Consider the following 22,707-nt stretch of genomic DNA (forward strand, 5'->3'; position numbering starts at 1 on the left):
ACTGGGTGAAATTCAGAAGTAGTTATACAGCAATATAATACACAACAGTTTCAGGAAGGAGGAATAATGTATACATTTGGAACTGGAGTAAGAATTTTGAAAGAAATCATTACCCAAATTAAAATTAGTCTATATTAGTGAAAGACACTAAGTGGCATGGATTGCCACTCAAAAGACTAATGAATTTTTAATCAAAGTGAAAAATTAAATATTTTAAGAATCATGGCCCAGAAATTTAAACACAAAAAGCTGTCCATTAAACAGGTGTCATTGTCTGAGATTAGCTAACATGGAAGCAACACTGAATGTAGAGGGGGAAATAATTACATTTTTAAGAGCTAAGGAAATATATTTTCATGTTATTCAACAATACAGTAACTCCTATTTTACAAACAGCTGGTTGTAGTTTTAAGAAAACAGTATAAGAAAAAACAATATTATGGTTTCAGCCATAAAACATGGAAAGAGAATCTATCATATGAATCATAAACCTACTAAATGGATCTCAGGAAAAAAAACACACAGGCTAGTTCATTAATTACATCAGCTTTTCTACCAATGTAAAGTTAGCTTAAACAAATATTCGTGAAAGAAAGAATTTGGAATACTTTGTTGGTGTGCATATATTTATCCATATCTGTATCCAATAACAAGTACTGAAGTGATTCTTTTTAATACAAAATAAGAATCAGCTGCAAACAACCAACAGGTGGGGTTTTTTTAAACTTGTAGCTAGGCTGTCTTTACTCTTGGTTTAATTATGCAGACACTACATCAATTTGAAGTAAATACATATAACTGAAGTAAAGCCAAGACTCAGAAAAATTGGAAACATCCTATGTAACAGTTGGTTGAGATTTACAGCCATAATTGTAATTTATGAATATTTCACTTGCAGTTAACATTTTAATGTTAGAAAATAAAAATGAATCTAATTTTCAAACAGAACAAAGACTCACTCAGTGAGAATGCTGACTTCAATTTATAATTTAATCAAAATGCAAAAAAAATAAAAATTACCTCCACCTTTCACTTAACATAAGTAGTCCCACTGCAAAAAAAAGAAAGCATGAAATACAAAAACATGCAATAAATCCTTACAATACATGTTACAGCTATACCAAAGAAGAAATCTTTAACGTAGCAAAGCAAAGTACAAGAAGCTGTAATCCACTGAAAACTGCAAAGAGTTTGAAGATGCATAATTTTGCAAATAATTATACCATAAATGGGATTTTTAAAAACAGCAGCTTTACGTTAGTATCAAAATATAAAGTTGTCTGCTTATCTAGATATTTTGAATTTAAACATTAGTAAGCTAATGAGATACTAGAGATATTGCTGCTGAATTTATGGTCTTGTTAAAAACATTTTCTGAATTTCTCTCATTGTGCACTGTGAAAGTCAGTTTTACTGTCAGGTTCTCAAAGCTGCAATATTTGGGATGCAAACATCACAGCAGAGTATTTAATTCAAAACAAATCAATAGTTTTATTGCATTTTTCAAAACAGTTCCATGAAAATATTTTTCACTTTAATTTTGTAAAAACTATCAAATTTGAGTTGCGAATGTTGCGGGGGGCGGTGCCTATGTTGTTTGATCATAAAACAGGATCTGTTCTGTCTTTTTAAGTGAGTTTTTTTACTTTGGAAAGGTTTAAACTAGACATTCTTGCTGTCTGTTTCCTTCACATCTTTCTACAGGACCCCATGTGTCGTAGCAAAGGTATTCGATAATAAAGAACAAAAGCACCATTTTAAGAGTTAATGTTGTTTACATCCAATATACTGCAGAAATGCAAGTTTTCAAAGTATTAAACTGATGTTTCACAACTGGCATTAAAAACCCTCTAGTTTCTAGCCAAGCAGGAACGACGCTACTAAGTTTGTATGCAGTGCTGGTTTTAATGCTGAAAAAATAGTTTTCTTCTCATCTCAACTCTAAAGAATTCCTCAACTTCATCTCAGAATGTCACACAAAGTTTCCTCTATAAATTATTTTTTTCTATAAATTCACAAAATAGGATTATCATTTGGCATGTAAGTAAGTTATCACTTTTGGATGTTGGTTTCACTAACAAATAATCCTATGCTCAGTTAACATTTGTTTTATGTCAATGCTGATTAGAATGCCAACAATATTAATTACATTTGTGAAATTCCATCATGTTCAAACTAAATCCATTACAACAATATGTTAGAAAAGGAAACAGTAGAGTTTGTTTCAGACTACAGAATTGCTTCTTGTGCACATACCATCATCTCACTATGGTTCATGTCCAACAAGTGTAGATAGATAGATATCCACTGCTGACACAGTGGGCACCCTTATACTCTTGGCACCTGCAGTAGCTAAATTGGAAACTACTACAAGATACTACAGTAAGTGTACACACAGAGAATACTAGAGAGCATTTTTAAAGGGTGCTATCTTTAGCACTTCTAGTGCTAGACAGCAGAACAGCTGCTTCTATCCAATACTAAGAGTTCCCGGGGGAGAATAACTCAACACTTTTCTTTTGGTGAGGAGGAAGCACATGCAAGCGAAAGGGGAGAAAATTATAGTAAGTTCTACAAAAAGTTCAGTCCAAAAAAGCAATGCCACCAGAAAATCTACATCCAGTATCGGAAAGTGAAAGATTTATGGAAGTCGGATCTGAAATTAAATTCAAGATGGAATCCCCTTTTTTAATGTTTTGACATCTGTGTCATTTGCAAGACAATGACCCATCTCAACACATTTCTGATATTAATCACAGAATCAAAACCACAGGAGTCAGAGACTGAGGACACCTATTAAGCCTTCTACTCCATCTTCCAATCCCTGCAGCATTGTTCCCTTTAGTACATATTCTAATGCTTTGTCCTAGAAACTGAGGGGCTGAGTTATTTCTGGTGTAGAAAGACCACTTTATTTAATGCTTTAGATTCCTACAAGCTATCATTTTCCTTAAAAAAGAAATATTTTGATCAGGTTTAAACATATAATGGTCCATTCAGACATTACTCAGCAAAAGAACTTGAGGAAGGGTTAGTCAGTCAAAGGTAGATTAATTGTACATTTTACTATGCTATATCAGTTTGTGAAAAGCTTGCCTAAATGAAATTAAATCCCAAAAGAAACACATGAATTACTTCAAACTGATTGCCCTATTGCTCACTTGGACTTCCAATACTCAACCTGTTGCAAACATCTTTTAACATGAATTTTCGGTTAACACAGACTTGAGTACCACATTAATAATAATTATACTAAAACTGTTCTGACATTAAAAAAGTGTTAATTGCTGACCGACCACTAGTCATAATATAGAGCAAACAGAAAAGCATGCACTGAGACATTGTCTCCAAGATCCACTTCTATAAGACTAAATGTCAGAGTATGCCAATCAATATTCAACTAATACCATAACACTTTACATACAATGTCAATCGCTATCACAAAAATGCACTACAGATTCCAGCAGAGTTGCTAAAACACAGAGAACTTGTGAAATAGCAAGAGAAAGCAACTAAAACAACAATCTGATGCCAAGTTAACTTTGGCTATCACTTCGTTTTCTTATGCTGTACTGCAGCCATGCATTCAGCTACATTTAGCTAAACATTCATTGCTTAGATATTTCTTTCAAATCCAATGCGAGGGTGACCCTTAACTTTTAGAGACTTCCCTGTGCAATGCCAACAAGGTATTAATCCCAAAGTATTACTTCTCCTAAAGAAGAAACTTGAGTTGGCAGGAAACTGAAGTGAGTGCCTAAGAATGGATACATTAAACCATTCTTAAAACTCAAAGCAATGTTAGCAAGCTACCATAGAAGAGTAGGCTCCAATTATAACAAAGTAGTTTGCTATTCTGAACACATGGCCACTTAAATCTATTGTAGCAAGGTAAAAGGGGATGTTATTCTTAAACTGGAACTATTTGGAAATGGTAAACAATGCAACATCTGTTACTGAACTACAAGGGGACTTCCAAGATTCCTAACAAGCACGTATGCACGTTATGCTAGACCAAGTACATGTATACAGACTTTCTGCACAATTTAAACAAATTTAAGATGACCACATTGGGACAGGTTTATCTGACCTTGTTAGGAGTCATGCATAAATTGATTTAAGATTGCCAATAAAAGATCAAGCTTTTAAAGAAATATTAAGCATACAGATGTAAGCAGAGTCAGGATGAGCTCTACCCTGACATCTGGTGGAAAGAATTTCAGAGAGTGTATTTGCATAGACATGCCTACCCCATCCCAGGCTGCCGAGCTGTGGGACTGCTTTGTGACAGAAATGACTCAACCTCAGTTGGGTGGTACTTGCTAGACAAGGGACATGGGTTCCAAAACCCAGTGAATTGAGAGAGGCTGGGGACAGGTATCTGTGCCTGGTGGTGCAGTCTCCTTGTGGAGCCAGAAGCACCAGTTCCACCCCCTCCTCTCTCCACTTTGGAATGTCAGAGCTGATTTTTTTATTCCCTTAAGAATCTAGATACAGGTGACTGAGCTGAACTCACTTTGGGCTAATGGTGCACTAGCACTGGGGCTCCCCTACTAAGAGCTGAGATCACTAAGAGCTGAAATTACTGAGCTGAGAGCACTGAGTAGTGTGCTAACTAGTGGGGGAGCCTGAAGCTATACTGCGGAACAGAGCAGCTGGTGGAGTGGAACAGTTTGTGGGGATGGCTGGAGCGGATCACGGGACAGCTGGTAGAGCGGAGCGACTGGCAGAGTGGAGTAGCTGTGGAACGGGTGGAGCGGCCCACAGAGTGAGCGGAGCCGAGCAGTTTGCAGGGAGAACTGGAGCAGCTCATGGAGCAGAGCAGCTGGTAAATCGGAGCAGTTTGTGGAGAAGGGGGAAGCAGAACCCGTGGAGAGGCAGGGCAGTTGGCCCTGGACCACGTAAGGTGCCCCTTTCTACCCAGGCTGGGGGGAGGGACCTCTACAGATAAACTCTCGAACTCTGGGGTGGCACTGACCAGAGACTTTTGGGTTGTTGGACTTTGGGGTGATTGGACTTAAAACCCTAAGGGGAAAAAGGACATTGCCAGACATACTTGGAGGTGGGTTTTTGTTTATGGTTTGTGTTATATCCCTGTTTGTGGTGTTTCTCCAATGGGATGCCGCATTGATTCCTTCCTTTATTAAAAGATTTTGCTACACTCAGAGTCTGTGCTTGCGAGAGGGGAAGTACTGCCTCCTAGAGGCGCCCAGGGGGGTGTGGTATGTGAGAGTGTCCCAGGTCACTGGGTGGGGGCTCGAGCCGGTTATGCATTGTGTTACTGAAACGGAACCCCTGGATACTGAACCTGGCCCTTGTTGCTGCCAACTCAGAGGGGCAGAAGGGTTACACAAATACTACCAAAATGTGTGCTTTAGAAAAAGGCATAACATTTTACACATAGATTGAATTCTGAAGCTTTTTAGCAGCTTAACATCTCAAAACTCTCCCAACATTTTACTCATATTGTTTGGTAAACCTTATTGATGATCTCCACCATGGAATTTTTATAAAATGCAATCTTTAAGATGGGAAGGAACAGAAAAGCAATTTAATGTTGGATAAACCATATCTTTTGCAATATTTGTCATTTACTTTAGAGATTTTACATCTGGAGCACAAACAAGCTAATTAAAATTAAACTGAAACCTTTAATTATCATACAAATTAAACAAACAAGAAACAGTTCTCAGAGTCAGAAGCTGGAGATGGAAGTGGCCTATTAGGTCATTTAGTCCAACCCACAAAAGAATGTGGGGAATCTTTCCTGTGCAGCACAAGATATTAAGGTTAATGATGGTCCTATTAAAAGTCAGACCATGTTGTAGCTCAAAATTGCATGGCTATTGAACAAAGTCAGCTGGTGAGGCAACAGAAATCTGAAGATACCTGCCATAAACATAGCAAGTGTTCTACAGATGAAGTAAAATGCAGAAACTCAAAAGAAGCTGAAAACTGATATAAGCTAAAGACAACAGTTGCAGAACCAAATAACCCACTGGTGATCTGAATAAAAAAGCCACAGTTCTTGTACCCTGATAATGGCAAGACTAGATGTTCCTGAAGAAGTCCAGCAAAAGCTTAGGAAGAGTAATATAAAGCTAGCATCATCTAGGAATCCAGAAAGGAAGATGGAAAAATAGCTCGAAAAACATCACAATACTGTAATTATCTAGATTTGTACAATAACCAGCTATCATAATTCGCCTTCAGAAATCTCTCAATGAACTATAAACTGGGAAGGCCAAGAAGACTTCAGGTGATCCTGTGACACAGACTAAAAATATGAAGCTGGTAAAGTACCATAACATCACCAAAGCAAAAAAGGAAAAGAATCTGCCAGACAACAAAATAAGAAAAACACAACAGTTATTGCCTGATGAAAACTTACCAACTCATTTGCTGCTTTATTTCAAGAAGGTTGATCTTATGTTTAAGGCACTGGACTAGGACTCATGAAATAGGTTCTATTCCCAGCTCTTCCAGACTTCCTATATAACACAGAGCAAACCACTTAATCTCTGTGCCTCTGACCTTTATCTTTAAAATGGAAAAAATACTTCCATTCTCCCGCACTGCCTATTAAAAATGTAAGCTGTCCCACACTGAGAATGTCTGTGTTTGTGCGGTGCCCAGCAAGATTTTATTAATTGTATTACTGTGCCATCTAGGAACTGTAATTTCACACCATGCATGTGTCAGTTCAATCAACTGCTTAGTCTATCAACTTCAGTTAATATAATAATACTACTGCTTTGATAGAAGGATGCCCCTAACAAATGGCTAAATAGTATCGTAAGAACATGGTGGGAAGGAATAGGAGGATTTATTAGGGACATACCTATCAGTCCAGGTGCATCTTTTGAGGGCCTATGATTTTATGCATTGAGGTGAAGGCAGAGGGCTGAGCTATTCCAAGTCTACATGCTGCACTTTGGCTACATAACCAAGTGATTCCAGGAATGGATGCTGACATCACTTTTTTATGTCAGTACAGGTATATTCGTAGTGCAGAAGTTTCTTCTTGAACTTCATAATCTCAAACCTTAGAAGTGACCTGGAAAGCTTATTACTGTAGGACAGCCTTGCAAAATCCAACTCCTCTAGTTGACTAGAGCTAGTCTTTTTTGACTGAAATAAAAATCTCAATTTACATTATAATCAACATGGTAAAGCTTGGCTCGCAGATTTGTGCCTAGATTAGTAAATGTATTATAGTTCTGCAACTCTGGTATGTGAAGTAGAGTTCCTCACAGGCCCAATATTAATTCTTGAGCCTCTCAACCTTATGGTTACAGGGAACAGGGTAGGTACGGGGTAATTCAGAGAGTGACTGTAGGGACAAGATAAGAGGTACAAGAAATTCAGGTGGGATCTAAGCCATCAATTTCTGCAGAATGTAAGTATTCATTTTAAAAGACATGTTCTGACCCCCTCCCCCCTTAATGGTTGCAAAGAAAATATTCCAAACGTTTCCCCCAATGTCAGTAAACATTCAGCTCCAGTGCAGCTGCTGCCTCTCCTACCTTGTCAAACACCAGCAAAGTAAAATTGAGAACTATAATCTGTTTCACTGCTCAATCAAGTAAGCAGAGGTGAAATTGACCAAAAAACCCCCAAGTTAACTTGACTCTGCTGCAAGGAACAGCTATGCCAAGAAGAGACAGGAACTGGAGCTATTCATAGGCCAAGGGAGGAGCAGAGCAGCAGAAACCCCAGTGACTTATACCCATGAAGAGGCTTCAATGTTGAGGGACCAGGAAGAAAAGAATAAAATCTTTCATCCTTCTGGCAACCAGAGGTAGGCTTTTGTTGGGAAATTCAAAACATAAAGCACCTTCTAGCCAAAGATTTGTATGAATGATGATGCCCCTGTACACAGTACAAGGGACAACTCTCACATGAATCCCAACAACCTCTCCTTTAACTGTAGCTGTTTATGGTGAGAGAGTTGATCCTGGGGACTCTGGTGAAGCCCACCACCCTCTCATTTGTATTGGCCTCTGAAAAGTAGCTGAATTCACCTGTTGAATGTGGGGGAGTTTCAGTTTCTCAGAGTAGACATGCTTCTCATGCCCTCTCTCTGCTGTTGTGCATTGGTCAGGGGCCCCAGCAGAAGACCAAGGGGTATCCCCTAGTTTCTTGCAATCCAGTGGTCCCATGATTCCCTATGCGTAGAAGCTAAGGGGCTAGACAAGTATTTGAGCATTCTGGTTACTTGCAATCCAGGTGTTTTACCATACCCCAGAGATGGGTGGAAAACGTTCAAGATTTCCCTATCAGGCTCCCAGACGAATCTCTCCTGCCGCACCCCATCCTCTCAGTCCCCAGAGCGGACCTTTCCTGCCCTCCCCCGCAGTACTCAGTCCCACAGTCCCTGGAAGGAACCTCTGCCCCCCTCCAATACTCTCAGTCCCCTTGGCAGGGGGAGGAGGGGACTAGACGATTCTCCTACCCTCTAGGGGAACCTCTCCAGCCTCCCACCCCACCCCAGTACTCACAGACCCCACGGCTCCCCGATGGAACCTCTCCTGCTCCTCCCATACTACAATCCCTACAGCCTCTGGCAGGGAACATCTCCTGCCCCCCATGTACTCACAGAACCCCACGCTCCCCAGGAGGGAACCTCCCCCCCCACCGCCGGTACTCACAGACCTGATAGCTTCCAGGGAGGAACCACTCCAGTCCCCCACTTCCCCAGTACTCACAGACCCCACGGCTTCTATGGGAACCTCTGACAATTGCCCCCATTTCTATCAGACTCCAGGTCCCCCAAGGGAACCTCTCCGGTCCCCCAACTCTATCCCCCCCCTGGTACTCACAGACCCTAGGTCCTCAGAGGGGAAACTCTCCAGTCCCCTCCTCTCCAGCTCCAGCTCCTCTGGTACTCACAGGCCCATGGGGGGAACCTTCCCCCCCAGTACTCACAGACCCCCCCTCGTTCCGATATTCACAGACCCCACGCCCTCCCCCACGTATTCACAGACCCCACGCTCTCCCCCATGCACCTAGGGGAACCTCTGCCACCCACACCCCAGTACTCACAGACCCCACACTCCCCCCCACGGTACTCACAGACCCAACGGCTCCGGGGTAACCTCTGCCACACACACACTGGTACTCACAGACCCCACACTCCCCCCCACGGTACTCACAGACCCCACGGCTCCCGGGCGAACCTCTGCCACACACACCCCGGTACTCACAGACCCCACGCCCCTCCCCCCGGCACTCACAGACCCCACGGCTCCCGGGGGAACCTCTGCCACATACCCCGGTACTCACAGACCCCACACTGGTACTCACAGACCCCACGGCTCCCAGGGGAACCTCTGCCACACACACCCCGGTACTCACAGACCCCACACTGGTACTCACAGACCCCACGGCTCCCGGGGGAACCTCTGCCACACACGCCCCGGTACTCACAGACCCCACGCCCCTCCCCCCGGCACTCACAGACCCCCACGGCTCCCGGGGGAACCTCTGCCACACACCCCGGTACTCACAGACCCCACGGCTCCCAGGGGAACCTCTGCCACACACACCCCGGTACTCACAGACCCCACACTCCCCCACCCTGGTACTCACAGACCCCACGGCTCCCGGGGGAACCTCTGCCACACACACCCCGGTACTCACAGTCCAGGTGCTTCTTTTTGGGGCCCATGACCTCGTGGGTCGTGGCTTTGCAGACGGTCTTGGAGACGGCCGAGCCGGTCACGCTGTGCTGCGCCGCCGTGATGCGGTCGGTGAGGCTCTGGCCGGACATGGTGCTGCGGAGCCGCGCGGCGCCGGGCTAGGACGGGAAAGCGGGACGGAGCCGCTCGGACACGTCGCTCTGTCCCGCCGCGGGCAGCTGCGCTGGGCTCCGCCCCCGGGGACGGCCCTGTCACCCGGGCAGCGCCCCCTCCTCCTACCCCCCGCCCCCGCCCTTCGCTCCTTCCGCTCGGCCGGGGTCGGGGGACACACGCACACTGGGCGCCGCAGGAAAATGGCGGCCGCGCAGCGCCTCCTCGGATCGTTCCGGGCCGCCCGAATCACGTGACTAATCCCCCCTGGCCCGCACGGGTCACATAGCTCACTCGGCTCCTCCTCCTCCCCCGCCCACATCACGTGACACTCCTCCCCCCTGGCGCCACAAGGGGAAAGCTGGCAGAGAAGGTCACGTGGCGCAGTGCCGCCCTCGTGCAGGTCCCAGGCGGTGCCCCGGTGCCAGGCCTTGTAGTGCTAAGGGCTGCTCTGCGCATGCTGCCCCATCGACTAGCTGGGACCTCCAGGACTCCTGGGTTCAATCTCCAGCGCTGCCCTGATTGGCTGGGACCTTGGACAGGTCCCTTAGTGTTGCGATACTGCAGTTTGCAAAAGTGGCGTGTCAGCGCAGTCCCATATCTGCCAGCGAGCCCATGGCGCGATGTGAGGCAGGGTCAGCCCGTGCTGCGCTGGTGGGGACTTGCCAAGGGCCTGTCTGCGTGCATCCTGCTGGCTCTGTCTGCAGCGTTCAGCGCTTCTGATCACAAAATGCCTCTCCCGCCTCCAAGAAGCTGCAGGAGGGAACTTAAGTGCCAAACCCGCAGGCCTGCAAATGTTGTTCGTCCACTCCCAGAACTGCTTCCTGAAGCGTTCTTCCAGATTGGGCCAGTGCTGCACCTCATCCACAGAAAGCCGTTAGGCTGGGGCCTTGATTGGTAAAGTAAACACAGAATGAAAGGGAAGCAGCGTGTAACTGATCCTCTCAGCTCAATTTCTCTTTTACAGGATGTGTAAAAGTCCTCTTGATGCCACATGGAGATCTGCACCAGGATGAAAGATAGCTGGCTAATGCTGAACCTAAGCAAGACTGAGGCTGTGCAGGTAGGTAGAAGGAAACATTTTAAAAGAACTTGCCTCCTCTGCCGTGCCCCCAGCAACTTCAAGAGAAACTCTATGACAGTGCCGTAACTAGGGCGAGGTGAGTGAGGCACTTGCTTCTTCAGCGGTGGGTCCTTGAGTCCCTCTCAGAGGGAAGGACCTGCCACTGAATTGCTGCCGCAGCTTCATTCATAATTCAGCTGTGGGTCCTTCTCTCCGAGAGGCAGTCAGGGACCCGCCACTGAATTGCTGCCGAAGAGCTTGGAGCCAGCCCTTGCCTCAGGTGCAAAAATTCCTTGTTATGGCTCTGCTTTATAACCTCACCCCCAGGGCTGGCTCTAGGTTTTTTGCCACTCCAAGCAAAAAAAAATTTGGCTGCTCCCCACCCCAGCCTAGGGCTCCCCCCACACCCGCCTGCTGCCCCAGTCCTGGGCTCTTCCCCCCACACCCGCACCCCCTGCCGCCCCAGCTCTGGGTTCCCTCTCTTCCCCCCCACCTACACCCCCCTGCCACCCCAGCCCAGGATTCTCACCCCCCACCTTCCTCCTCCTGCCGCCCCAGCCCTGGGGCACTGGTAACTCGATCCCAGGGCGGGTTATCAGCATCCCACTCATGACACTAGCAGGGGTGGAGGCTGCATCCACCCAGCTCTTCCTGGCGCCCAGGGGGGCCCTAACTCCGCCCACTCCCCCCTCGCCTCCAGCCAGTCTGGCACTGGCAGGGTCGAGGTAAGCAGCAGGGCTTCTGGGCCACACCTCAGCCCAGGGTCCCTCCAGCTGGGACTCCTGCCTGCAGGACCGGCTGGGAATTGGAAGGGCAGAGCCGGGGAGACTGCTCTGGCAGGGGCTGAGGAGCCGGGGCAGGGCAGCCTCAGAGGGAGCAGCTGGCAAGAAATGGAGCCCCGGAGAGCAGGACGTGGGCCCCACACGGCAGCGCCCCAGGCACTGGTCCCCTCTATGGCCTCTGCTGCTCCTGGCAGCCCTGCTGCAGCCCCTGGGCCACTAGGGCTGCTTCGCCCAGCCCCGGCTGGGGGGCGGCCGCCCTGCGGCACTTGCAGGCAGGGGTCCATGTGCCCCGGGGCAGCCTGCACCCAAACCCCTCATCCCCAGCCCCACCCCAGAGCCCACATCCCCAGCCAGAGCCCTCACCCTCCCACTGCACCACAACCCTCTGCTGTAGCCCTGAGCTCTCTCCCACACCCCAAAACCCTCATCCCCACACCCACCCCAGAGCCCACACTGCCAGCCAGAGCCCTCACCCTCCTGCATCCCAATCATCTACCCCAGCCCTGAGTCCTCTCCCACAATCTGAACCCCTCAGCCCCACCCCTGCCACACATCACCTCCATATTGGTGCACATAACAAAATTCAGTCTGCACATGGATGTAAAAATTAGAGGGAACACTGCCTGAGGCTATGTGGAATGGGGAGTGGGGCAAGGTAGGGAAGTGCTACGCTGCAGTTTTCCAAAGACTGCAGTTGGAGTTGAGTGCTGGATTGTTGAATCTGGACAACTGACTCAGAAAAGGAGGAGAAAAACGAAGATGTAGGATGCCACTTTCTGCAAGATCCTGCAAGTCAGTATTGCATCAGGCCTTGAACAGAGGGCCTGGAGGGTGAATACTGAGACTTTGTGGTGAAAGAAAGAACAGACAGGAGAAAGGGCAGGAAAAGGAGAGGGAGATGCACTAGCACATAATGGAGCTTCTCAGTCACCAAACTCAGATACTGAAGACTCTTGTGGACCTCCAGATTCAACAATCCAGCACTTGACTCTACAGGGGAATGCAAGACACACAGCAAACTCTGCAACATCTGTGTAAATACAGTGAAATGGGAGGGGGTGGGGACGAAGTGAAAATTATATACCAGGACTCCGAATTTCTCTTGCCTGGCCTGGGGATAACAGTCATGCAGAGGGGAGCATGGCTCCCTCTATGTGTTGTAGGGTGCCTAACATCCTAACTGGACTGGGCCCCCCACAATGCATTCTATGGCACCCAGTACATTCATGGGACAGTATCTTCTCTGTGTTATAAGGCAGTTACCATGCTAATAGAACCAGGCACCCCACATTGTGTTACAGGGTGCCCACCACACAGCTGCCACCACATCGTCCTCTCTGCCTCCCATGATGCCGAACACATTGACAGTACTGTGCAAATTGTGAAGAAATACTCACTTTTTTTCTTTTTTATAGTATTCATGTTCAACACCAAAACCCAGGGGGTTTGCCTGAGATTCAGATTTGTGAGGGAGTTCAAACATACTTGGAACTGCCTCCACGATCTTAGGACTTCTGGAGTGCAGCCATGAAAGTGATACAGGTTCCATCCAAACATGCAGGAATGAAAACAGTTCTTGAGATCCACCATTATTGGGATTAAGTTACAGTGGTAAATACACTATTCCCCCCAATTTTTAATAAAAAATGCATCGGACGTCGGCCTTGTTTGTTTTTGTTGTTGTTTGTTTAACTTATAGAGAAAAAATGCCAGGAGGAGGAGATTGTGGGTGCAAACCTCAGCCCTTCAACTTCCCAGCATAGCCAGGTATGGGCTCTACACGTGCCTGTGATAACATAATAAATCCATGGTTTCTTTTGTCACTTATGCTGCACCTCATGACGTCTCAGAACTTTATGGTGAAAGCAGGCCTGTGACTCAGTTCCCATTTCTCTAGTAGCACAAACTCTTATCTCTTGCTAATGGGAACTTTTTGTTAACACTACTCCCCGCCTAGGGCCAATGGCACTCAGGCTATGGCTGCACTACAGACCTTACAGCCAGTGCAGCTGCCCCACAGCAGCACTGCTAGTGCAGACGTTCTAAGCTGGGGAGAGAGAGCTCTCCTCCCATTGACTTGATTACTCCAGCCCCAGTGAGCAGTAGTAGCTACGTCGATGGGAAAAGCTCTCCTGCCGACAAAGCGCTGTCCACACCAGCGCTTTTGTCGGTGTAACTTACATTGCTCAGGGGGATGGCTTATTCACACCCCTGAGATACATAACTGACACCAACTTAATCTGTTGTGTGTACATAGCCTTAATTGAACGGTTCCAATTGTGCCAGTAAAGGGACATAAGCACTACTCAATTTCTTACAGTATAATAATTTTAAAGACATTTTCTAAGTGTTTTGCAAAGAAAGATTTATTTTCTGTGCATTTCTATGAGGCATTTAGAATAATATTCAACATTGACTACAGAAAGCACTAGCTGTAATTTGCATTGCTATAACACCTTCCATCCCAAAATCTTACACATTAATTAATTTAAGCCTTATGATGCCCCTGTGAGGTAGGTAAATATTATTACCCTACTGTGCTGATACAAAACTGGTAATTTACAAAAGGCTAAGGTCAAGTGGCACTTGTTAGTGGCACAGTTGAGAAGAGAGTAGATCAGGAGAACTGCTCTAACCACTGCTGTATGCTGCTTCTGGCATTGCCAAATGGATTACAGATGCCCCTTTTACAGGTGGGAAGTCAGATTTGGGCTGGTATGGCACAGAATAGCAACAACACACTACAGAATCAGATTTATTTTCTCTCATTGTTAGCTCTCTCCACCACCCACTTTATGATTGCTTACACCCACATCATGGCTGCCACTCAGGCCCATAAACGACATCAACTCTTCTCGCTCTTCCTTCCCTTACAGCAGTCCATGGCCACATTCTGTTTATCCTCCTCTTTTCAGGGCTTCTGTAGATACTCACATCAGCCCCCTTGAATCTGTACAAAATGCTCCTGCCAAAATTCTCTCTCACCCTTGTTCTGACCACATCCTCCAGCTGGCTCCTCATTGCCCTGTGCATCAAGTTCAAACTCCCTGCCCTTGCATTCAAGGAATTACGTCACTCAGCCCCAACCTATATGTGACCCCATCTCCTTCCAGTCCCTTCCATTCAGGGTCCCACTGCCCTTCTTGGGGCTGTGTGGATTTAGACCAGATACAGCCCTAGTTCAACTTTTCCCAGCTGGCCTCTTTTTATTTAGGCCTAGATCCCTAAAAGTATTTAGGCTTCTAATTTAGGAACTGTCAAGGTTTTTTCCCCCACTTTGAACTTTAGGGTACAAATGTGGGGACCTGCATGGACACTTCTAAGCCTAATTACTAGCTTAGATCTGGTGTCTGGGGCACTCTCTGTTCCCCCAAAACTTTCCCCTCCCTGGGCAGCCTTGAGAGGCTTCACCAATTACCTGTGAACACAGATCCAAACCCCTTGGATGTTAAAACAAGGAGAAATTAACCATCCCCGCCCCTTTTTCCCCACCAATCCCTGGTGAGTCCAGATCCAATCCCCTTGGATCGTAAAACAAGGAAAAATCAATCAGGTTCTTAAAAACAAAGCTTTTAATTAAAGAAGAAAGCTAAAAATCATCTGCAAAATCAGGATGGAAAATACTTTACAGGGTAATCAGATTCCTATAGACCAGAGGGCCCCCCCCCAGCTTTAGGTTCAAAGTTACAGCAAACAGAGGTAAAATCCTTCCAGCAAAAAAAAACATAAGACTAACATGCCTTGCCTGGCTAATTACTTACAAGTTTGCAACATGAGAGACTGATTCAGAAAGATTTGGAGAACCTGGATTGATGTCCCGTCCCTCTCAGTCCTGAGAGCGAACAATAACAACACAAAGAGCACAAACAAAGACTTCCCTCCACCAAGATTTGAAAGTATCTTGTCCCCCTATTGGTCTTCTGGTCAGGTGTCAGCCAGGTTTACTGAGCTTCTTAACCCTTTACAGGTAAAAGAGACATTAACCCTTAACTATCTGTTTATGACAGGAACCTAAATACCTTTGGAAATGGAGGCCGTAGATCATGAGCTAGGAGATCAGTCCTTCCCTGTTATGAGGGAAGAGGCAGACTATATACTGCCCTCTTTTACAGTACTTATCCTGGTTGCTGGGGAAGAGGGGAGCCTTGCCCCACCTTTCAAGGCTCCGGGTCCCACGCCCTTAAACAGCCAATAGTCTGTTTTTTCTCCAAACACTAGCTATTCCCTGTGACCACTTCCTCTTTCCTAACATCTGCCACTGCTTTCCCCTCAGTCTTCATCTGCTTCACAGGTTTAGAAACCTTAAAGGGTCATGCTGTCAAACGGGTTGACTGACCCCCTAGTCTCTGCTGCCATTAAAGGGTACACCTGTTACATCCATCCAGTTGCTAAAAGTCCACATAACCCTACCCAACCCCCGTGATAAGTGCCCCAGTTAACAACCCCCAGGTAGCTACAAATTCCTCAAGACTATCTCCAAAGGCAAAACAACTCACCCATTCCCAACTAAAGAAACTGTCTCCAACCCTTCCCCTGCTCCATTCTCAGCTGCCAAATGCTACCAGTGCACCAGACTGGTCCTGTTCTTGGGACTTGGCAGGAGAGCGAACTTGATAAGGATCCTTCTCTGAGCACTTCACAGAGGGCCGCACTTAACTAATTTCACTCCCATACCAGCTCACAAGGACTAAGGCAACAGAGAGAGCCCAGGAGGGACTGCATTCCTTTCAAGCTCATTTCACTCGGAAATAGCCCCTATCATTTTCTTCAGTCACCTTTGACCCAAGAGCAAGGGTAACAATTTCAGCCCCAAAAGAACACTTTTAAAGGAAGTTATAATCAACTGGAAGTAGATGGTTAAAATAGAACAGCCACTTCAACCTATTGCCATGCTATAATTAGTAGTTACACACATACATAGAGTGCAGAATTTAATACCATTTAGGCTCACGCTCTCATATTCTATCAGTGTCTGGCAAAGCTTTACACCTACATGAATTTTGATGTAGAGATAAAAAATGTTGATGCTTACATTGCTAACTACATTTGGGCCCAGTCCTGTAAGCACGTGAATGAAAAGTCCCACTGACTTCAATGGGACTTCCCACTTAAGCTACATGTGAACATTTTTTCAGGATTTGGCCTATAATCAGTACAACAAGGGTGTATCCTGCTTCACTTACTCAAATCACTAGTTCCATGTATGCCAATGAGCCAAATTCAGATCTGGTGTAAGCAGGTGCCACTGCTTTGAGTTCATCTTACACAAGGTCTGAATATAGCTAATAGGATGACTCCTGTGAATAAGGCTCTCAGGGATTAGCTGTGTATTTCTACGTGTCAGTAATTTGTGTGTGCAAAATTAGTACTTCTCTAGTAACCCAGAGGCAAATTAGATTGTGTATAAGGTTTCATGGAACCTAAAATTAATAGATTTGTTTTAATACATTCCAGTGTACCTGAACACAAAAGTGAAAATGACTTGATTTTTGCCACTGGATGAAATAAAGGATATACAAAATGGCAAGGGATTGTGTATTTAAATTAGTTCAGTTTTAATGATCTGAGATGTTATTAGTAACATAGGAGCAAGGAAGAGATGTGCTCAGTCCTCTAAGCACCTATGTTCTCTGCTTCTGTCTCTGAACCCTGATCCTACAAGCATTTATGCAGAAGAGTAGTTCCATCACAGTCAATGGGATTAATGATGTGCTTAAATGTACTCACTTGCCTCAGTGTTCCTAGAATTGGGGCCATAGTTTGTAAACTCTTTGGGTCACAGACTAGGTTTATTTCGTATTTTGTACAGGTCAACACAGCTATTCATTAAAAAATGAACACCTTGCTTTTTTTTAATCGGAAAGCCAGAAAAGTGGACGGTGCTTATCATCGTGGGAATGAAGGAGCATGATCCGTAGGAATGGGATACAGTTGCTGAATTGCATTGAGATGTCATCAAGTTAGACACTAATCCAGTACATATTGTATCCATTTTAAACTTTCTCTTAGCCACCTGCTTAATAATACCTTTGTTCATTGCAACACAAGTCTGAATGCAGGACGAATTTACTGTTGGACCTGTACTATTGAGCTTGGCATGCAACATCATTTTATTAGCCCCCAGAGCTCATAAAATAGCAAAAGATAATAAGCATTTTTCTACTGTTATCTGAGTTGTATTTGTTCATATTACATAAGCCAGCTGCAGGGAAAGGAGAAGATAAGTTACTTGTGCAACAGTTTGTTGACCTCAAAGTTCAGATACTCCAAAGAGCATCTCAGTAAGAGCAGCTGTAAGGAAAAGAGAATGAAATCGGCAGGTGAAACCACATATTTGATATTTTGCAGGTACATATTTTGTCATGTACACTATATTTTCAGAGCCCAAATCCCAGTCCTGTTGAATCAATGGCAAAACTCCCATTGAGAACAAACAGAGAAGGATTTGTTTCAGTTGAGAGCATGCAGAGCAGTACTGATGGAGTGACTATAGAAAAAGGTGCTCTGGATGTGTAATAAACACTAAAAGTTCAGCATCTTGACTCTCTTAACACTTTATCCCCAAATTAACAAAAGCAATATACTTTTTTTTACCTTGCCCCCTTTTAGCTACCTTATATTTTTAAAATTCTAAATACTTTAAAGTCTAACTGCAAACACATTTAATGCTAGTAAACTTTGTTGAGTGGTTTACTTTAGCATATCTAAAAATTGGTTAAGCAAAAAAAAATATTTCACTTTAAAGCAGAGATTTGACAGCAATTTTTGCCCACCAAGTTTTATAAAAGCTCAGCATTGTTACTCTCTCTCTTTCCCTGTCCTCGACCAGTGACATTATGATAACTGAGATTCTGTCAGAATGTACATTCTTAGGCGATTCTGCAATTGGATCTGCATGGATAGACCCTTGCACTCACATGGAATCCCTTAGCATTATGGCATAGGGGGTGAGGGGGTAGGGGAGAAAGAAATAACTTTATATATAATTAAATAATAGTTCACCAAACTAGATCTATTTGTTAAGAATTCATCTGTAATATTTTAAAACAGAATAAAAATAGGGCTGCTGTATTCTTTACTATTATTAGCAGAGTTTAAAGATAGCCAAATCAGCCTTGGACACAGCAGGAGATACCCAGTTTGTACTGATTGTGTGGGAAATGAAAAAGATGTAGTACTTGACACACAAAGGAAATATGTTAGCCAAAAATGCTGTTGAAATATTAAATTAAATATGTTAGCTTACTAGGGGGAAGAGTCTGTACTTTCTAACAAACTGGGAGAACTGACCTTAAAATTGTGAACTTCAGAAAAAAATTAAACCAGTGAAGTTTAATGATCAACAATCCTCTATAGACTTGAAAGAAGATGACAATACTACATAAATCAGTCAAGTCCTTAGGCCATTTTTTGATACATTTATTCTCAGTGAGTAGCACTTTGTCATACAAATAGTCCAATTGGCTTCAGAACCTAGTCTTGTTACACAATTTGAGTTGCAAACTGTTTAAATTAGGAACAACATTTTCAATAGCGGCCACTGATTTTGGAATGGCTCTGTTTCTGGGGTGTCCAACTAGAGTGTCATGTAGCATTGCAATGATAACTGAGGTTGTGGGATACATTATTACTGTTAGTTAAATAAGTTATCAAATACATGTTTTATCAAGGCTGTTGTTGTTTAGCCTAGATGTAGTTCCTGTTTGTGAGAGAATCAGCAGTAGAGTTAGCACTGCATAGTATCCTGGAGGATGTGTGGCAGCTTTGCATTTTCTGCTAAGTGTGACCCTTTAGAGCAAATGGAGGGCAGAGTTATTGGAAGTGCTCAGCCCTTGCCGCTCCCATTGATTTATGCTGGAATCGGGAGTGCTGAAGACTTGTCATCAAGCTGCTGTTGCCTCATGTTGGGCATCGAGCAATGCAGCACCCAGAATCAGTGGTCTTTTTCAAAAATCCCATTGGAAAGACTTTATTTGGTGGCCCATAAGAAATCAGTTGGTGGTTTCAATCCAAGTCAGTCCTTGGGGACAGGTGACTGCATTAGAAAATACACTGCTGCCTTTGGTACTAGTTTATAGGCTTAGGCTTGATTCACCCCCTCTGTCAAAGGAAAAACTGATTCTTCAGGACACAGTGCAGGACATTTCACCCCAGCGGATGTTCACCTTTGAGGATGGGCACTACTGCCTTTCTTTGGGAGTTTCATTGAGGGAAAGCAGCATGAGGTTGTGAGGTGAGTTCCTGCCAGTGGAGATTGTGCAAGAAATGCACTGAATTTGTGCCTACAACAGTTGCTCTAGCCATACCCGCTTCCCAGCCAGCATGATTTGGGGAATGTATTCACTACAGCCATGGGCCTCTCAGTGGTCTGTGCCACTGCAAACCTCTTCTGGGTAGACTTTCTGCTGCCAAAGCCCATTGGTGGTCTCTGCAAAGTCTGAAGGGGCTTCCCTTAGAGTTGGTCCCTCCACGGTAGAGTTAAGGCATAGTGGTGGAGTGACATGGTGAAGAGCTGTTGCCCATACTCTACTGTTCTGTGCCTACAAAGATGACCTTATTATCTAGGCTGTCAACCCCACACTTTTCACCAGCAGGAAATTCACTTAAAATGTTTTCTAATATCCACAGCTGTGGGTTCTGAAAAAAACATGATACGTTGATAGCGAGTTAGCAGATTTATTATTTAACGGCCTTTTCTGTATTTAGAAATGTGTGCCATTCCCCCCTGCACTTAATTATGTGGAGGTTTCTTCTTGTTTATGGACATGACATTTCATAGCCCTGCTTTAGAGGAAGAGGTTAACTGAAGAACTTCTCCACTGTGCAGGGAGTAACATATCTTTAAATGCTTCTCATCGCTGGAGCGTTCCGTTTCCTTGAGAAGACAGCTTACAGTTTCACAGGCACTTCTTCAAGAGTGTCCTTCCTCTGTGGAGATGGTCTGCCTGATAAAAATACCGTCCTTCCAAAGGTCAACAAGTGTAGCATGCATAACCTGAGTTCTCGTCTATGCTACAAAGATTTACTAACAAAAGTCCTCTTCTGTCAGCACAGCCTGGTGTGTGTCCATACTTAATTTTGCATCCCACCAACAAAACCATATATTTTTGCCAGCACAGATATTCCCTTTTCCAGAGTGACATACACCCTTTGTCGGTACTGGACTATTGACATAGTGGCAGTATGGACAAATGTGTAGTGTCCCCTTGAAATTTATCTCATACTTGTAGTGGGAAGATAGAACTTATAAGGGTTCAGGCCAACTTTGAGGACCTTTGTACCTCTGAACAAGATGATTTTAGATGTGCTCATTCTTTGTGATCTTTCCTGATCTCTTCAGGCCAGATCCTGAGATGCTGAGCACCCAGATCTCCAGTTGAAGTCTACAGGAATTGCAGATCCTCAGTACTACTCCACAGACCAGATTGCCCTGCCTGGGCTAGAACACACAGGACAGGGCTAAGAAGAAGGAGGATCCCCATGCAGAATTTCTCCCCCCAGTGTTCAGTGGAAGGTGTGGTTTATCTCTTTCTGGAGAAGAGCACAAGGCTGGTCCCCAAACCTAACAGTTCTGGTAGGATTCAAAAGAAAGCATGTACAAACTCTTGCTGGCTCAGTGCCTCTGTGTCCCCTTTCCCCCACTCTCTGGTTCAAACAGAGCTGTGCATCAGGGATCCCCACCCCCACTCAGAGCTGCCCCCCTGCTTTCACTGGCAGATGTAGTTTAAAAATGTATGGCACAATTTGGCCATTTGTACTTCTATACTGGCTTTCATCTCAAACAACTTTACAGACAATCTTGTGAAGTAAGTCGGGATAATTGTAATGTAACCCATTTTGCAGTTGGGGAAACCAAGGCATAGCGACATTAAAGACTTGAGAATTTGATGGTGGGACAGAAACCTTCCCCAGAGGCGAATCATAACAGTGATTACCACTGACTCACTTTACAGCCAACCCTATGCAGCTGCTGTGACCTCCCCATATGAGGGGTATTTGACCACCTTTGATCCCCATAGTTAGAGATCCACAGACCTCATCTCTACACCATCTCTGAAATCCCATTTGTGCTAGGGTGCATGACTCTCCAGCACACCTATGATGCCTGGGAGGCAGGGATTTCAGAATCCTTGCACATCATTCTCACCGTTTCCTTCTGACATACCGCAGAGCTCACTAATGCCATTGCATCCAAGACCTTCTGAACCAAGAAAGTAGGACGGGGTATGGATTTGCCTCTAAGTGATTTGCCCAAGGATATACAGGGAGACAGTGGCACAGCTGAGAACACATTCCTAACTCCCAGTCCTCTGCAATAAGCCCTGAACAATACTGCCTCCTTTCTTAAAAAAAGCAGAGGAACATAAACACATTAGCAAACCAAACTGCAGCTACAGCCATGTAAGGCCAAAAAAGGAGCAACTATGGGATTATTATTTATTGAAGGCATTTTTCTGTGAGTATGGAGCATTTAGATCTAGCCAGTCCAGGAGCCTCAGGAGTCACATCTTCTGCTTTAGAGCTGTGCTGATACTTCACTGAGGCTAAAAAAGCTGCATGGGGTTTTGACGCAGCACTGTGAGAGGCGGAGCTTTAAAGTTTGAGACTGGAGCTTGTACAGCATAGGGCTGAAACAATTTGCTTAATTAAAACATTCCACCAATCAGAACATTTGAGTTGCTTGCTTCAGACCCCGAATGGCCCACCACCAGAAAATGTGGAGAAAGACAGCCCCTCAGACTCTCCTCTGGCCCTCCTTTATCTATCTCAAACACTGCTGTAAAAATCCATCAGTGTCTACAACTGCTCCAGCCATGATCAGACGGAGCCGCTTCGTCTTCCACTTAATATCTAAGCTCCTTCTTTTCCCCTTCAAGGCCTTGCACGGTTTAGCACCTGCCCATCTCCGTGCTGTCATTTTTCTTTCCCCTCCTTGCTCCCTTTGCTTCACCCAAGCTACATATCAACCCCCTCTCCCCGCACACACTTTGTGCCCTATTCCCTGTCTCATCTCAACATCATCTTCCCTGTGGCTGCTCTACCTGGAATCCCCCATCCCTGACCTGCCCCC

At 45.0% G+C, this 22,707-nt stretch overlaps 1 protein-coding gene and 1 long non-coding RNA gene across 13 annotated transcripts in view; one reads left to right on the plus strand and one right to left on the minus strand.

Annotated features, from left to right (window-relative positions):
• Positions 1-10,038, minus strand: part of PICALM (phosphatidylinositol binding clathrin assembly protein) — a 129,357-nt gene extending 119,319 nt beyond the window's left edge. For 3 of the 12 annotated variants that reach the window (XM_030558762.1, XM_030558807.1, XM_030558773.1), the window contains exon 1: positions 9,643-10,038. In XM_030558762.1, coding sequence (XP_030414622.1) covers positions 9,643-9,772 — 130 coding nt within the window. In that variant the 5' untranslated portion in view covers positions 9,773-10,038. Of the gene's footprint in view, positions 1-6,391; positions 6,492-9,642 lie in introns of all 12 variants that reach the window. The other 9 variants (XM_030558836.1, XM_030558791.1, XM_030558753.1 and 6 more) reach the window with 6 other exon arrangements.
• A 132-nt stretch (positions 10,039-10,170) lies between these two features.
• Positions 10,171-18,688, plus strand: LOC115645777. Its single transcript, XR_003998821.1, has 3 exons — positions 10,171-10,854; positions 13,336-13,403; positions 17,446-18,688. It is a non-coding gene; the product is annotated as an uncharacterized LOC115645777 (long non-coding RNA).
• The last annotated feature ends 4,019 nt before the right edge of the window (positions 18,689-22,707 follow it).

Source organism: Gopherus evgoodei, chromosome 1, assembly GCF_007399415.2.
Source record: "Gopherus evgoodei ecotype Sinaloan lineage chromosome 1, rGopEvg1_v1.p, whole genome shotgun sequence".
In the NCBI taxonomy this organism is placed as follows: Eukaryota; Metazoa; Chordata; order Testudines; family Testudinidae; genus Gopherus; species Gopherus evgoodei.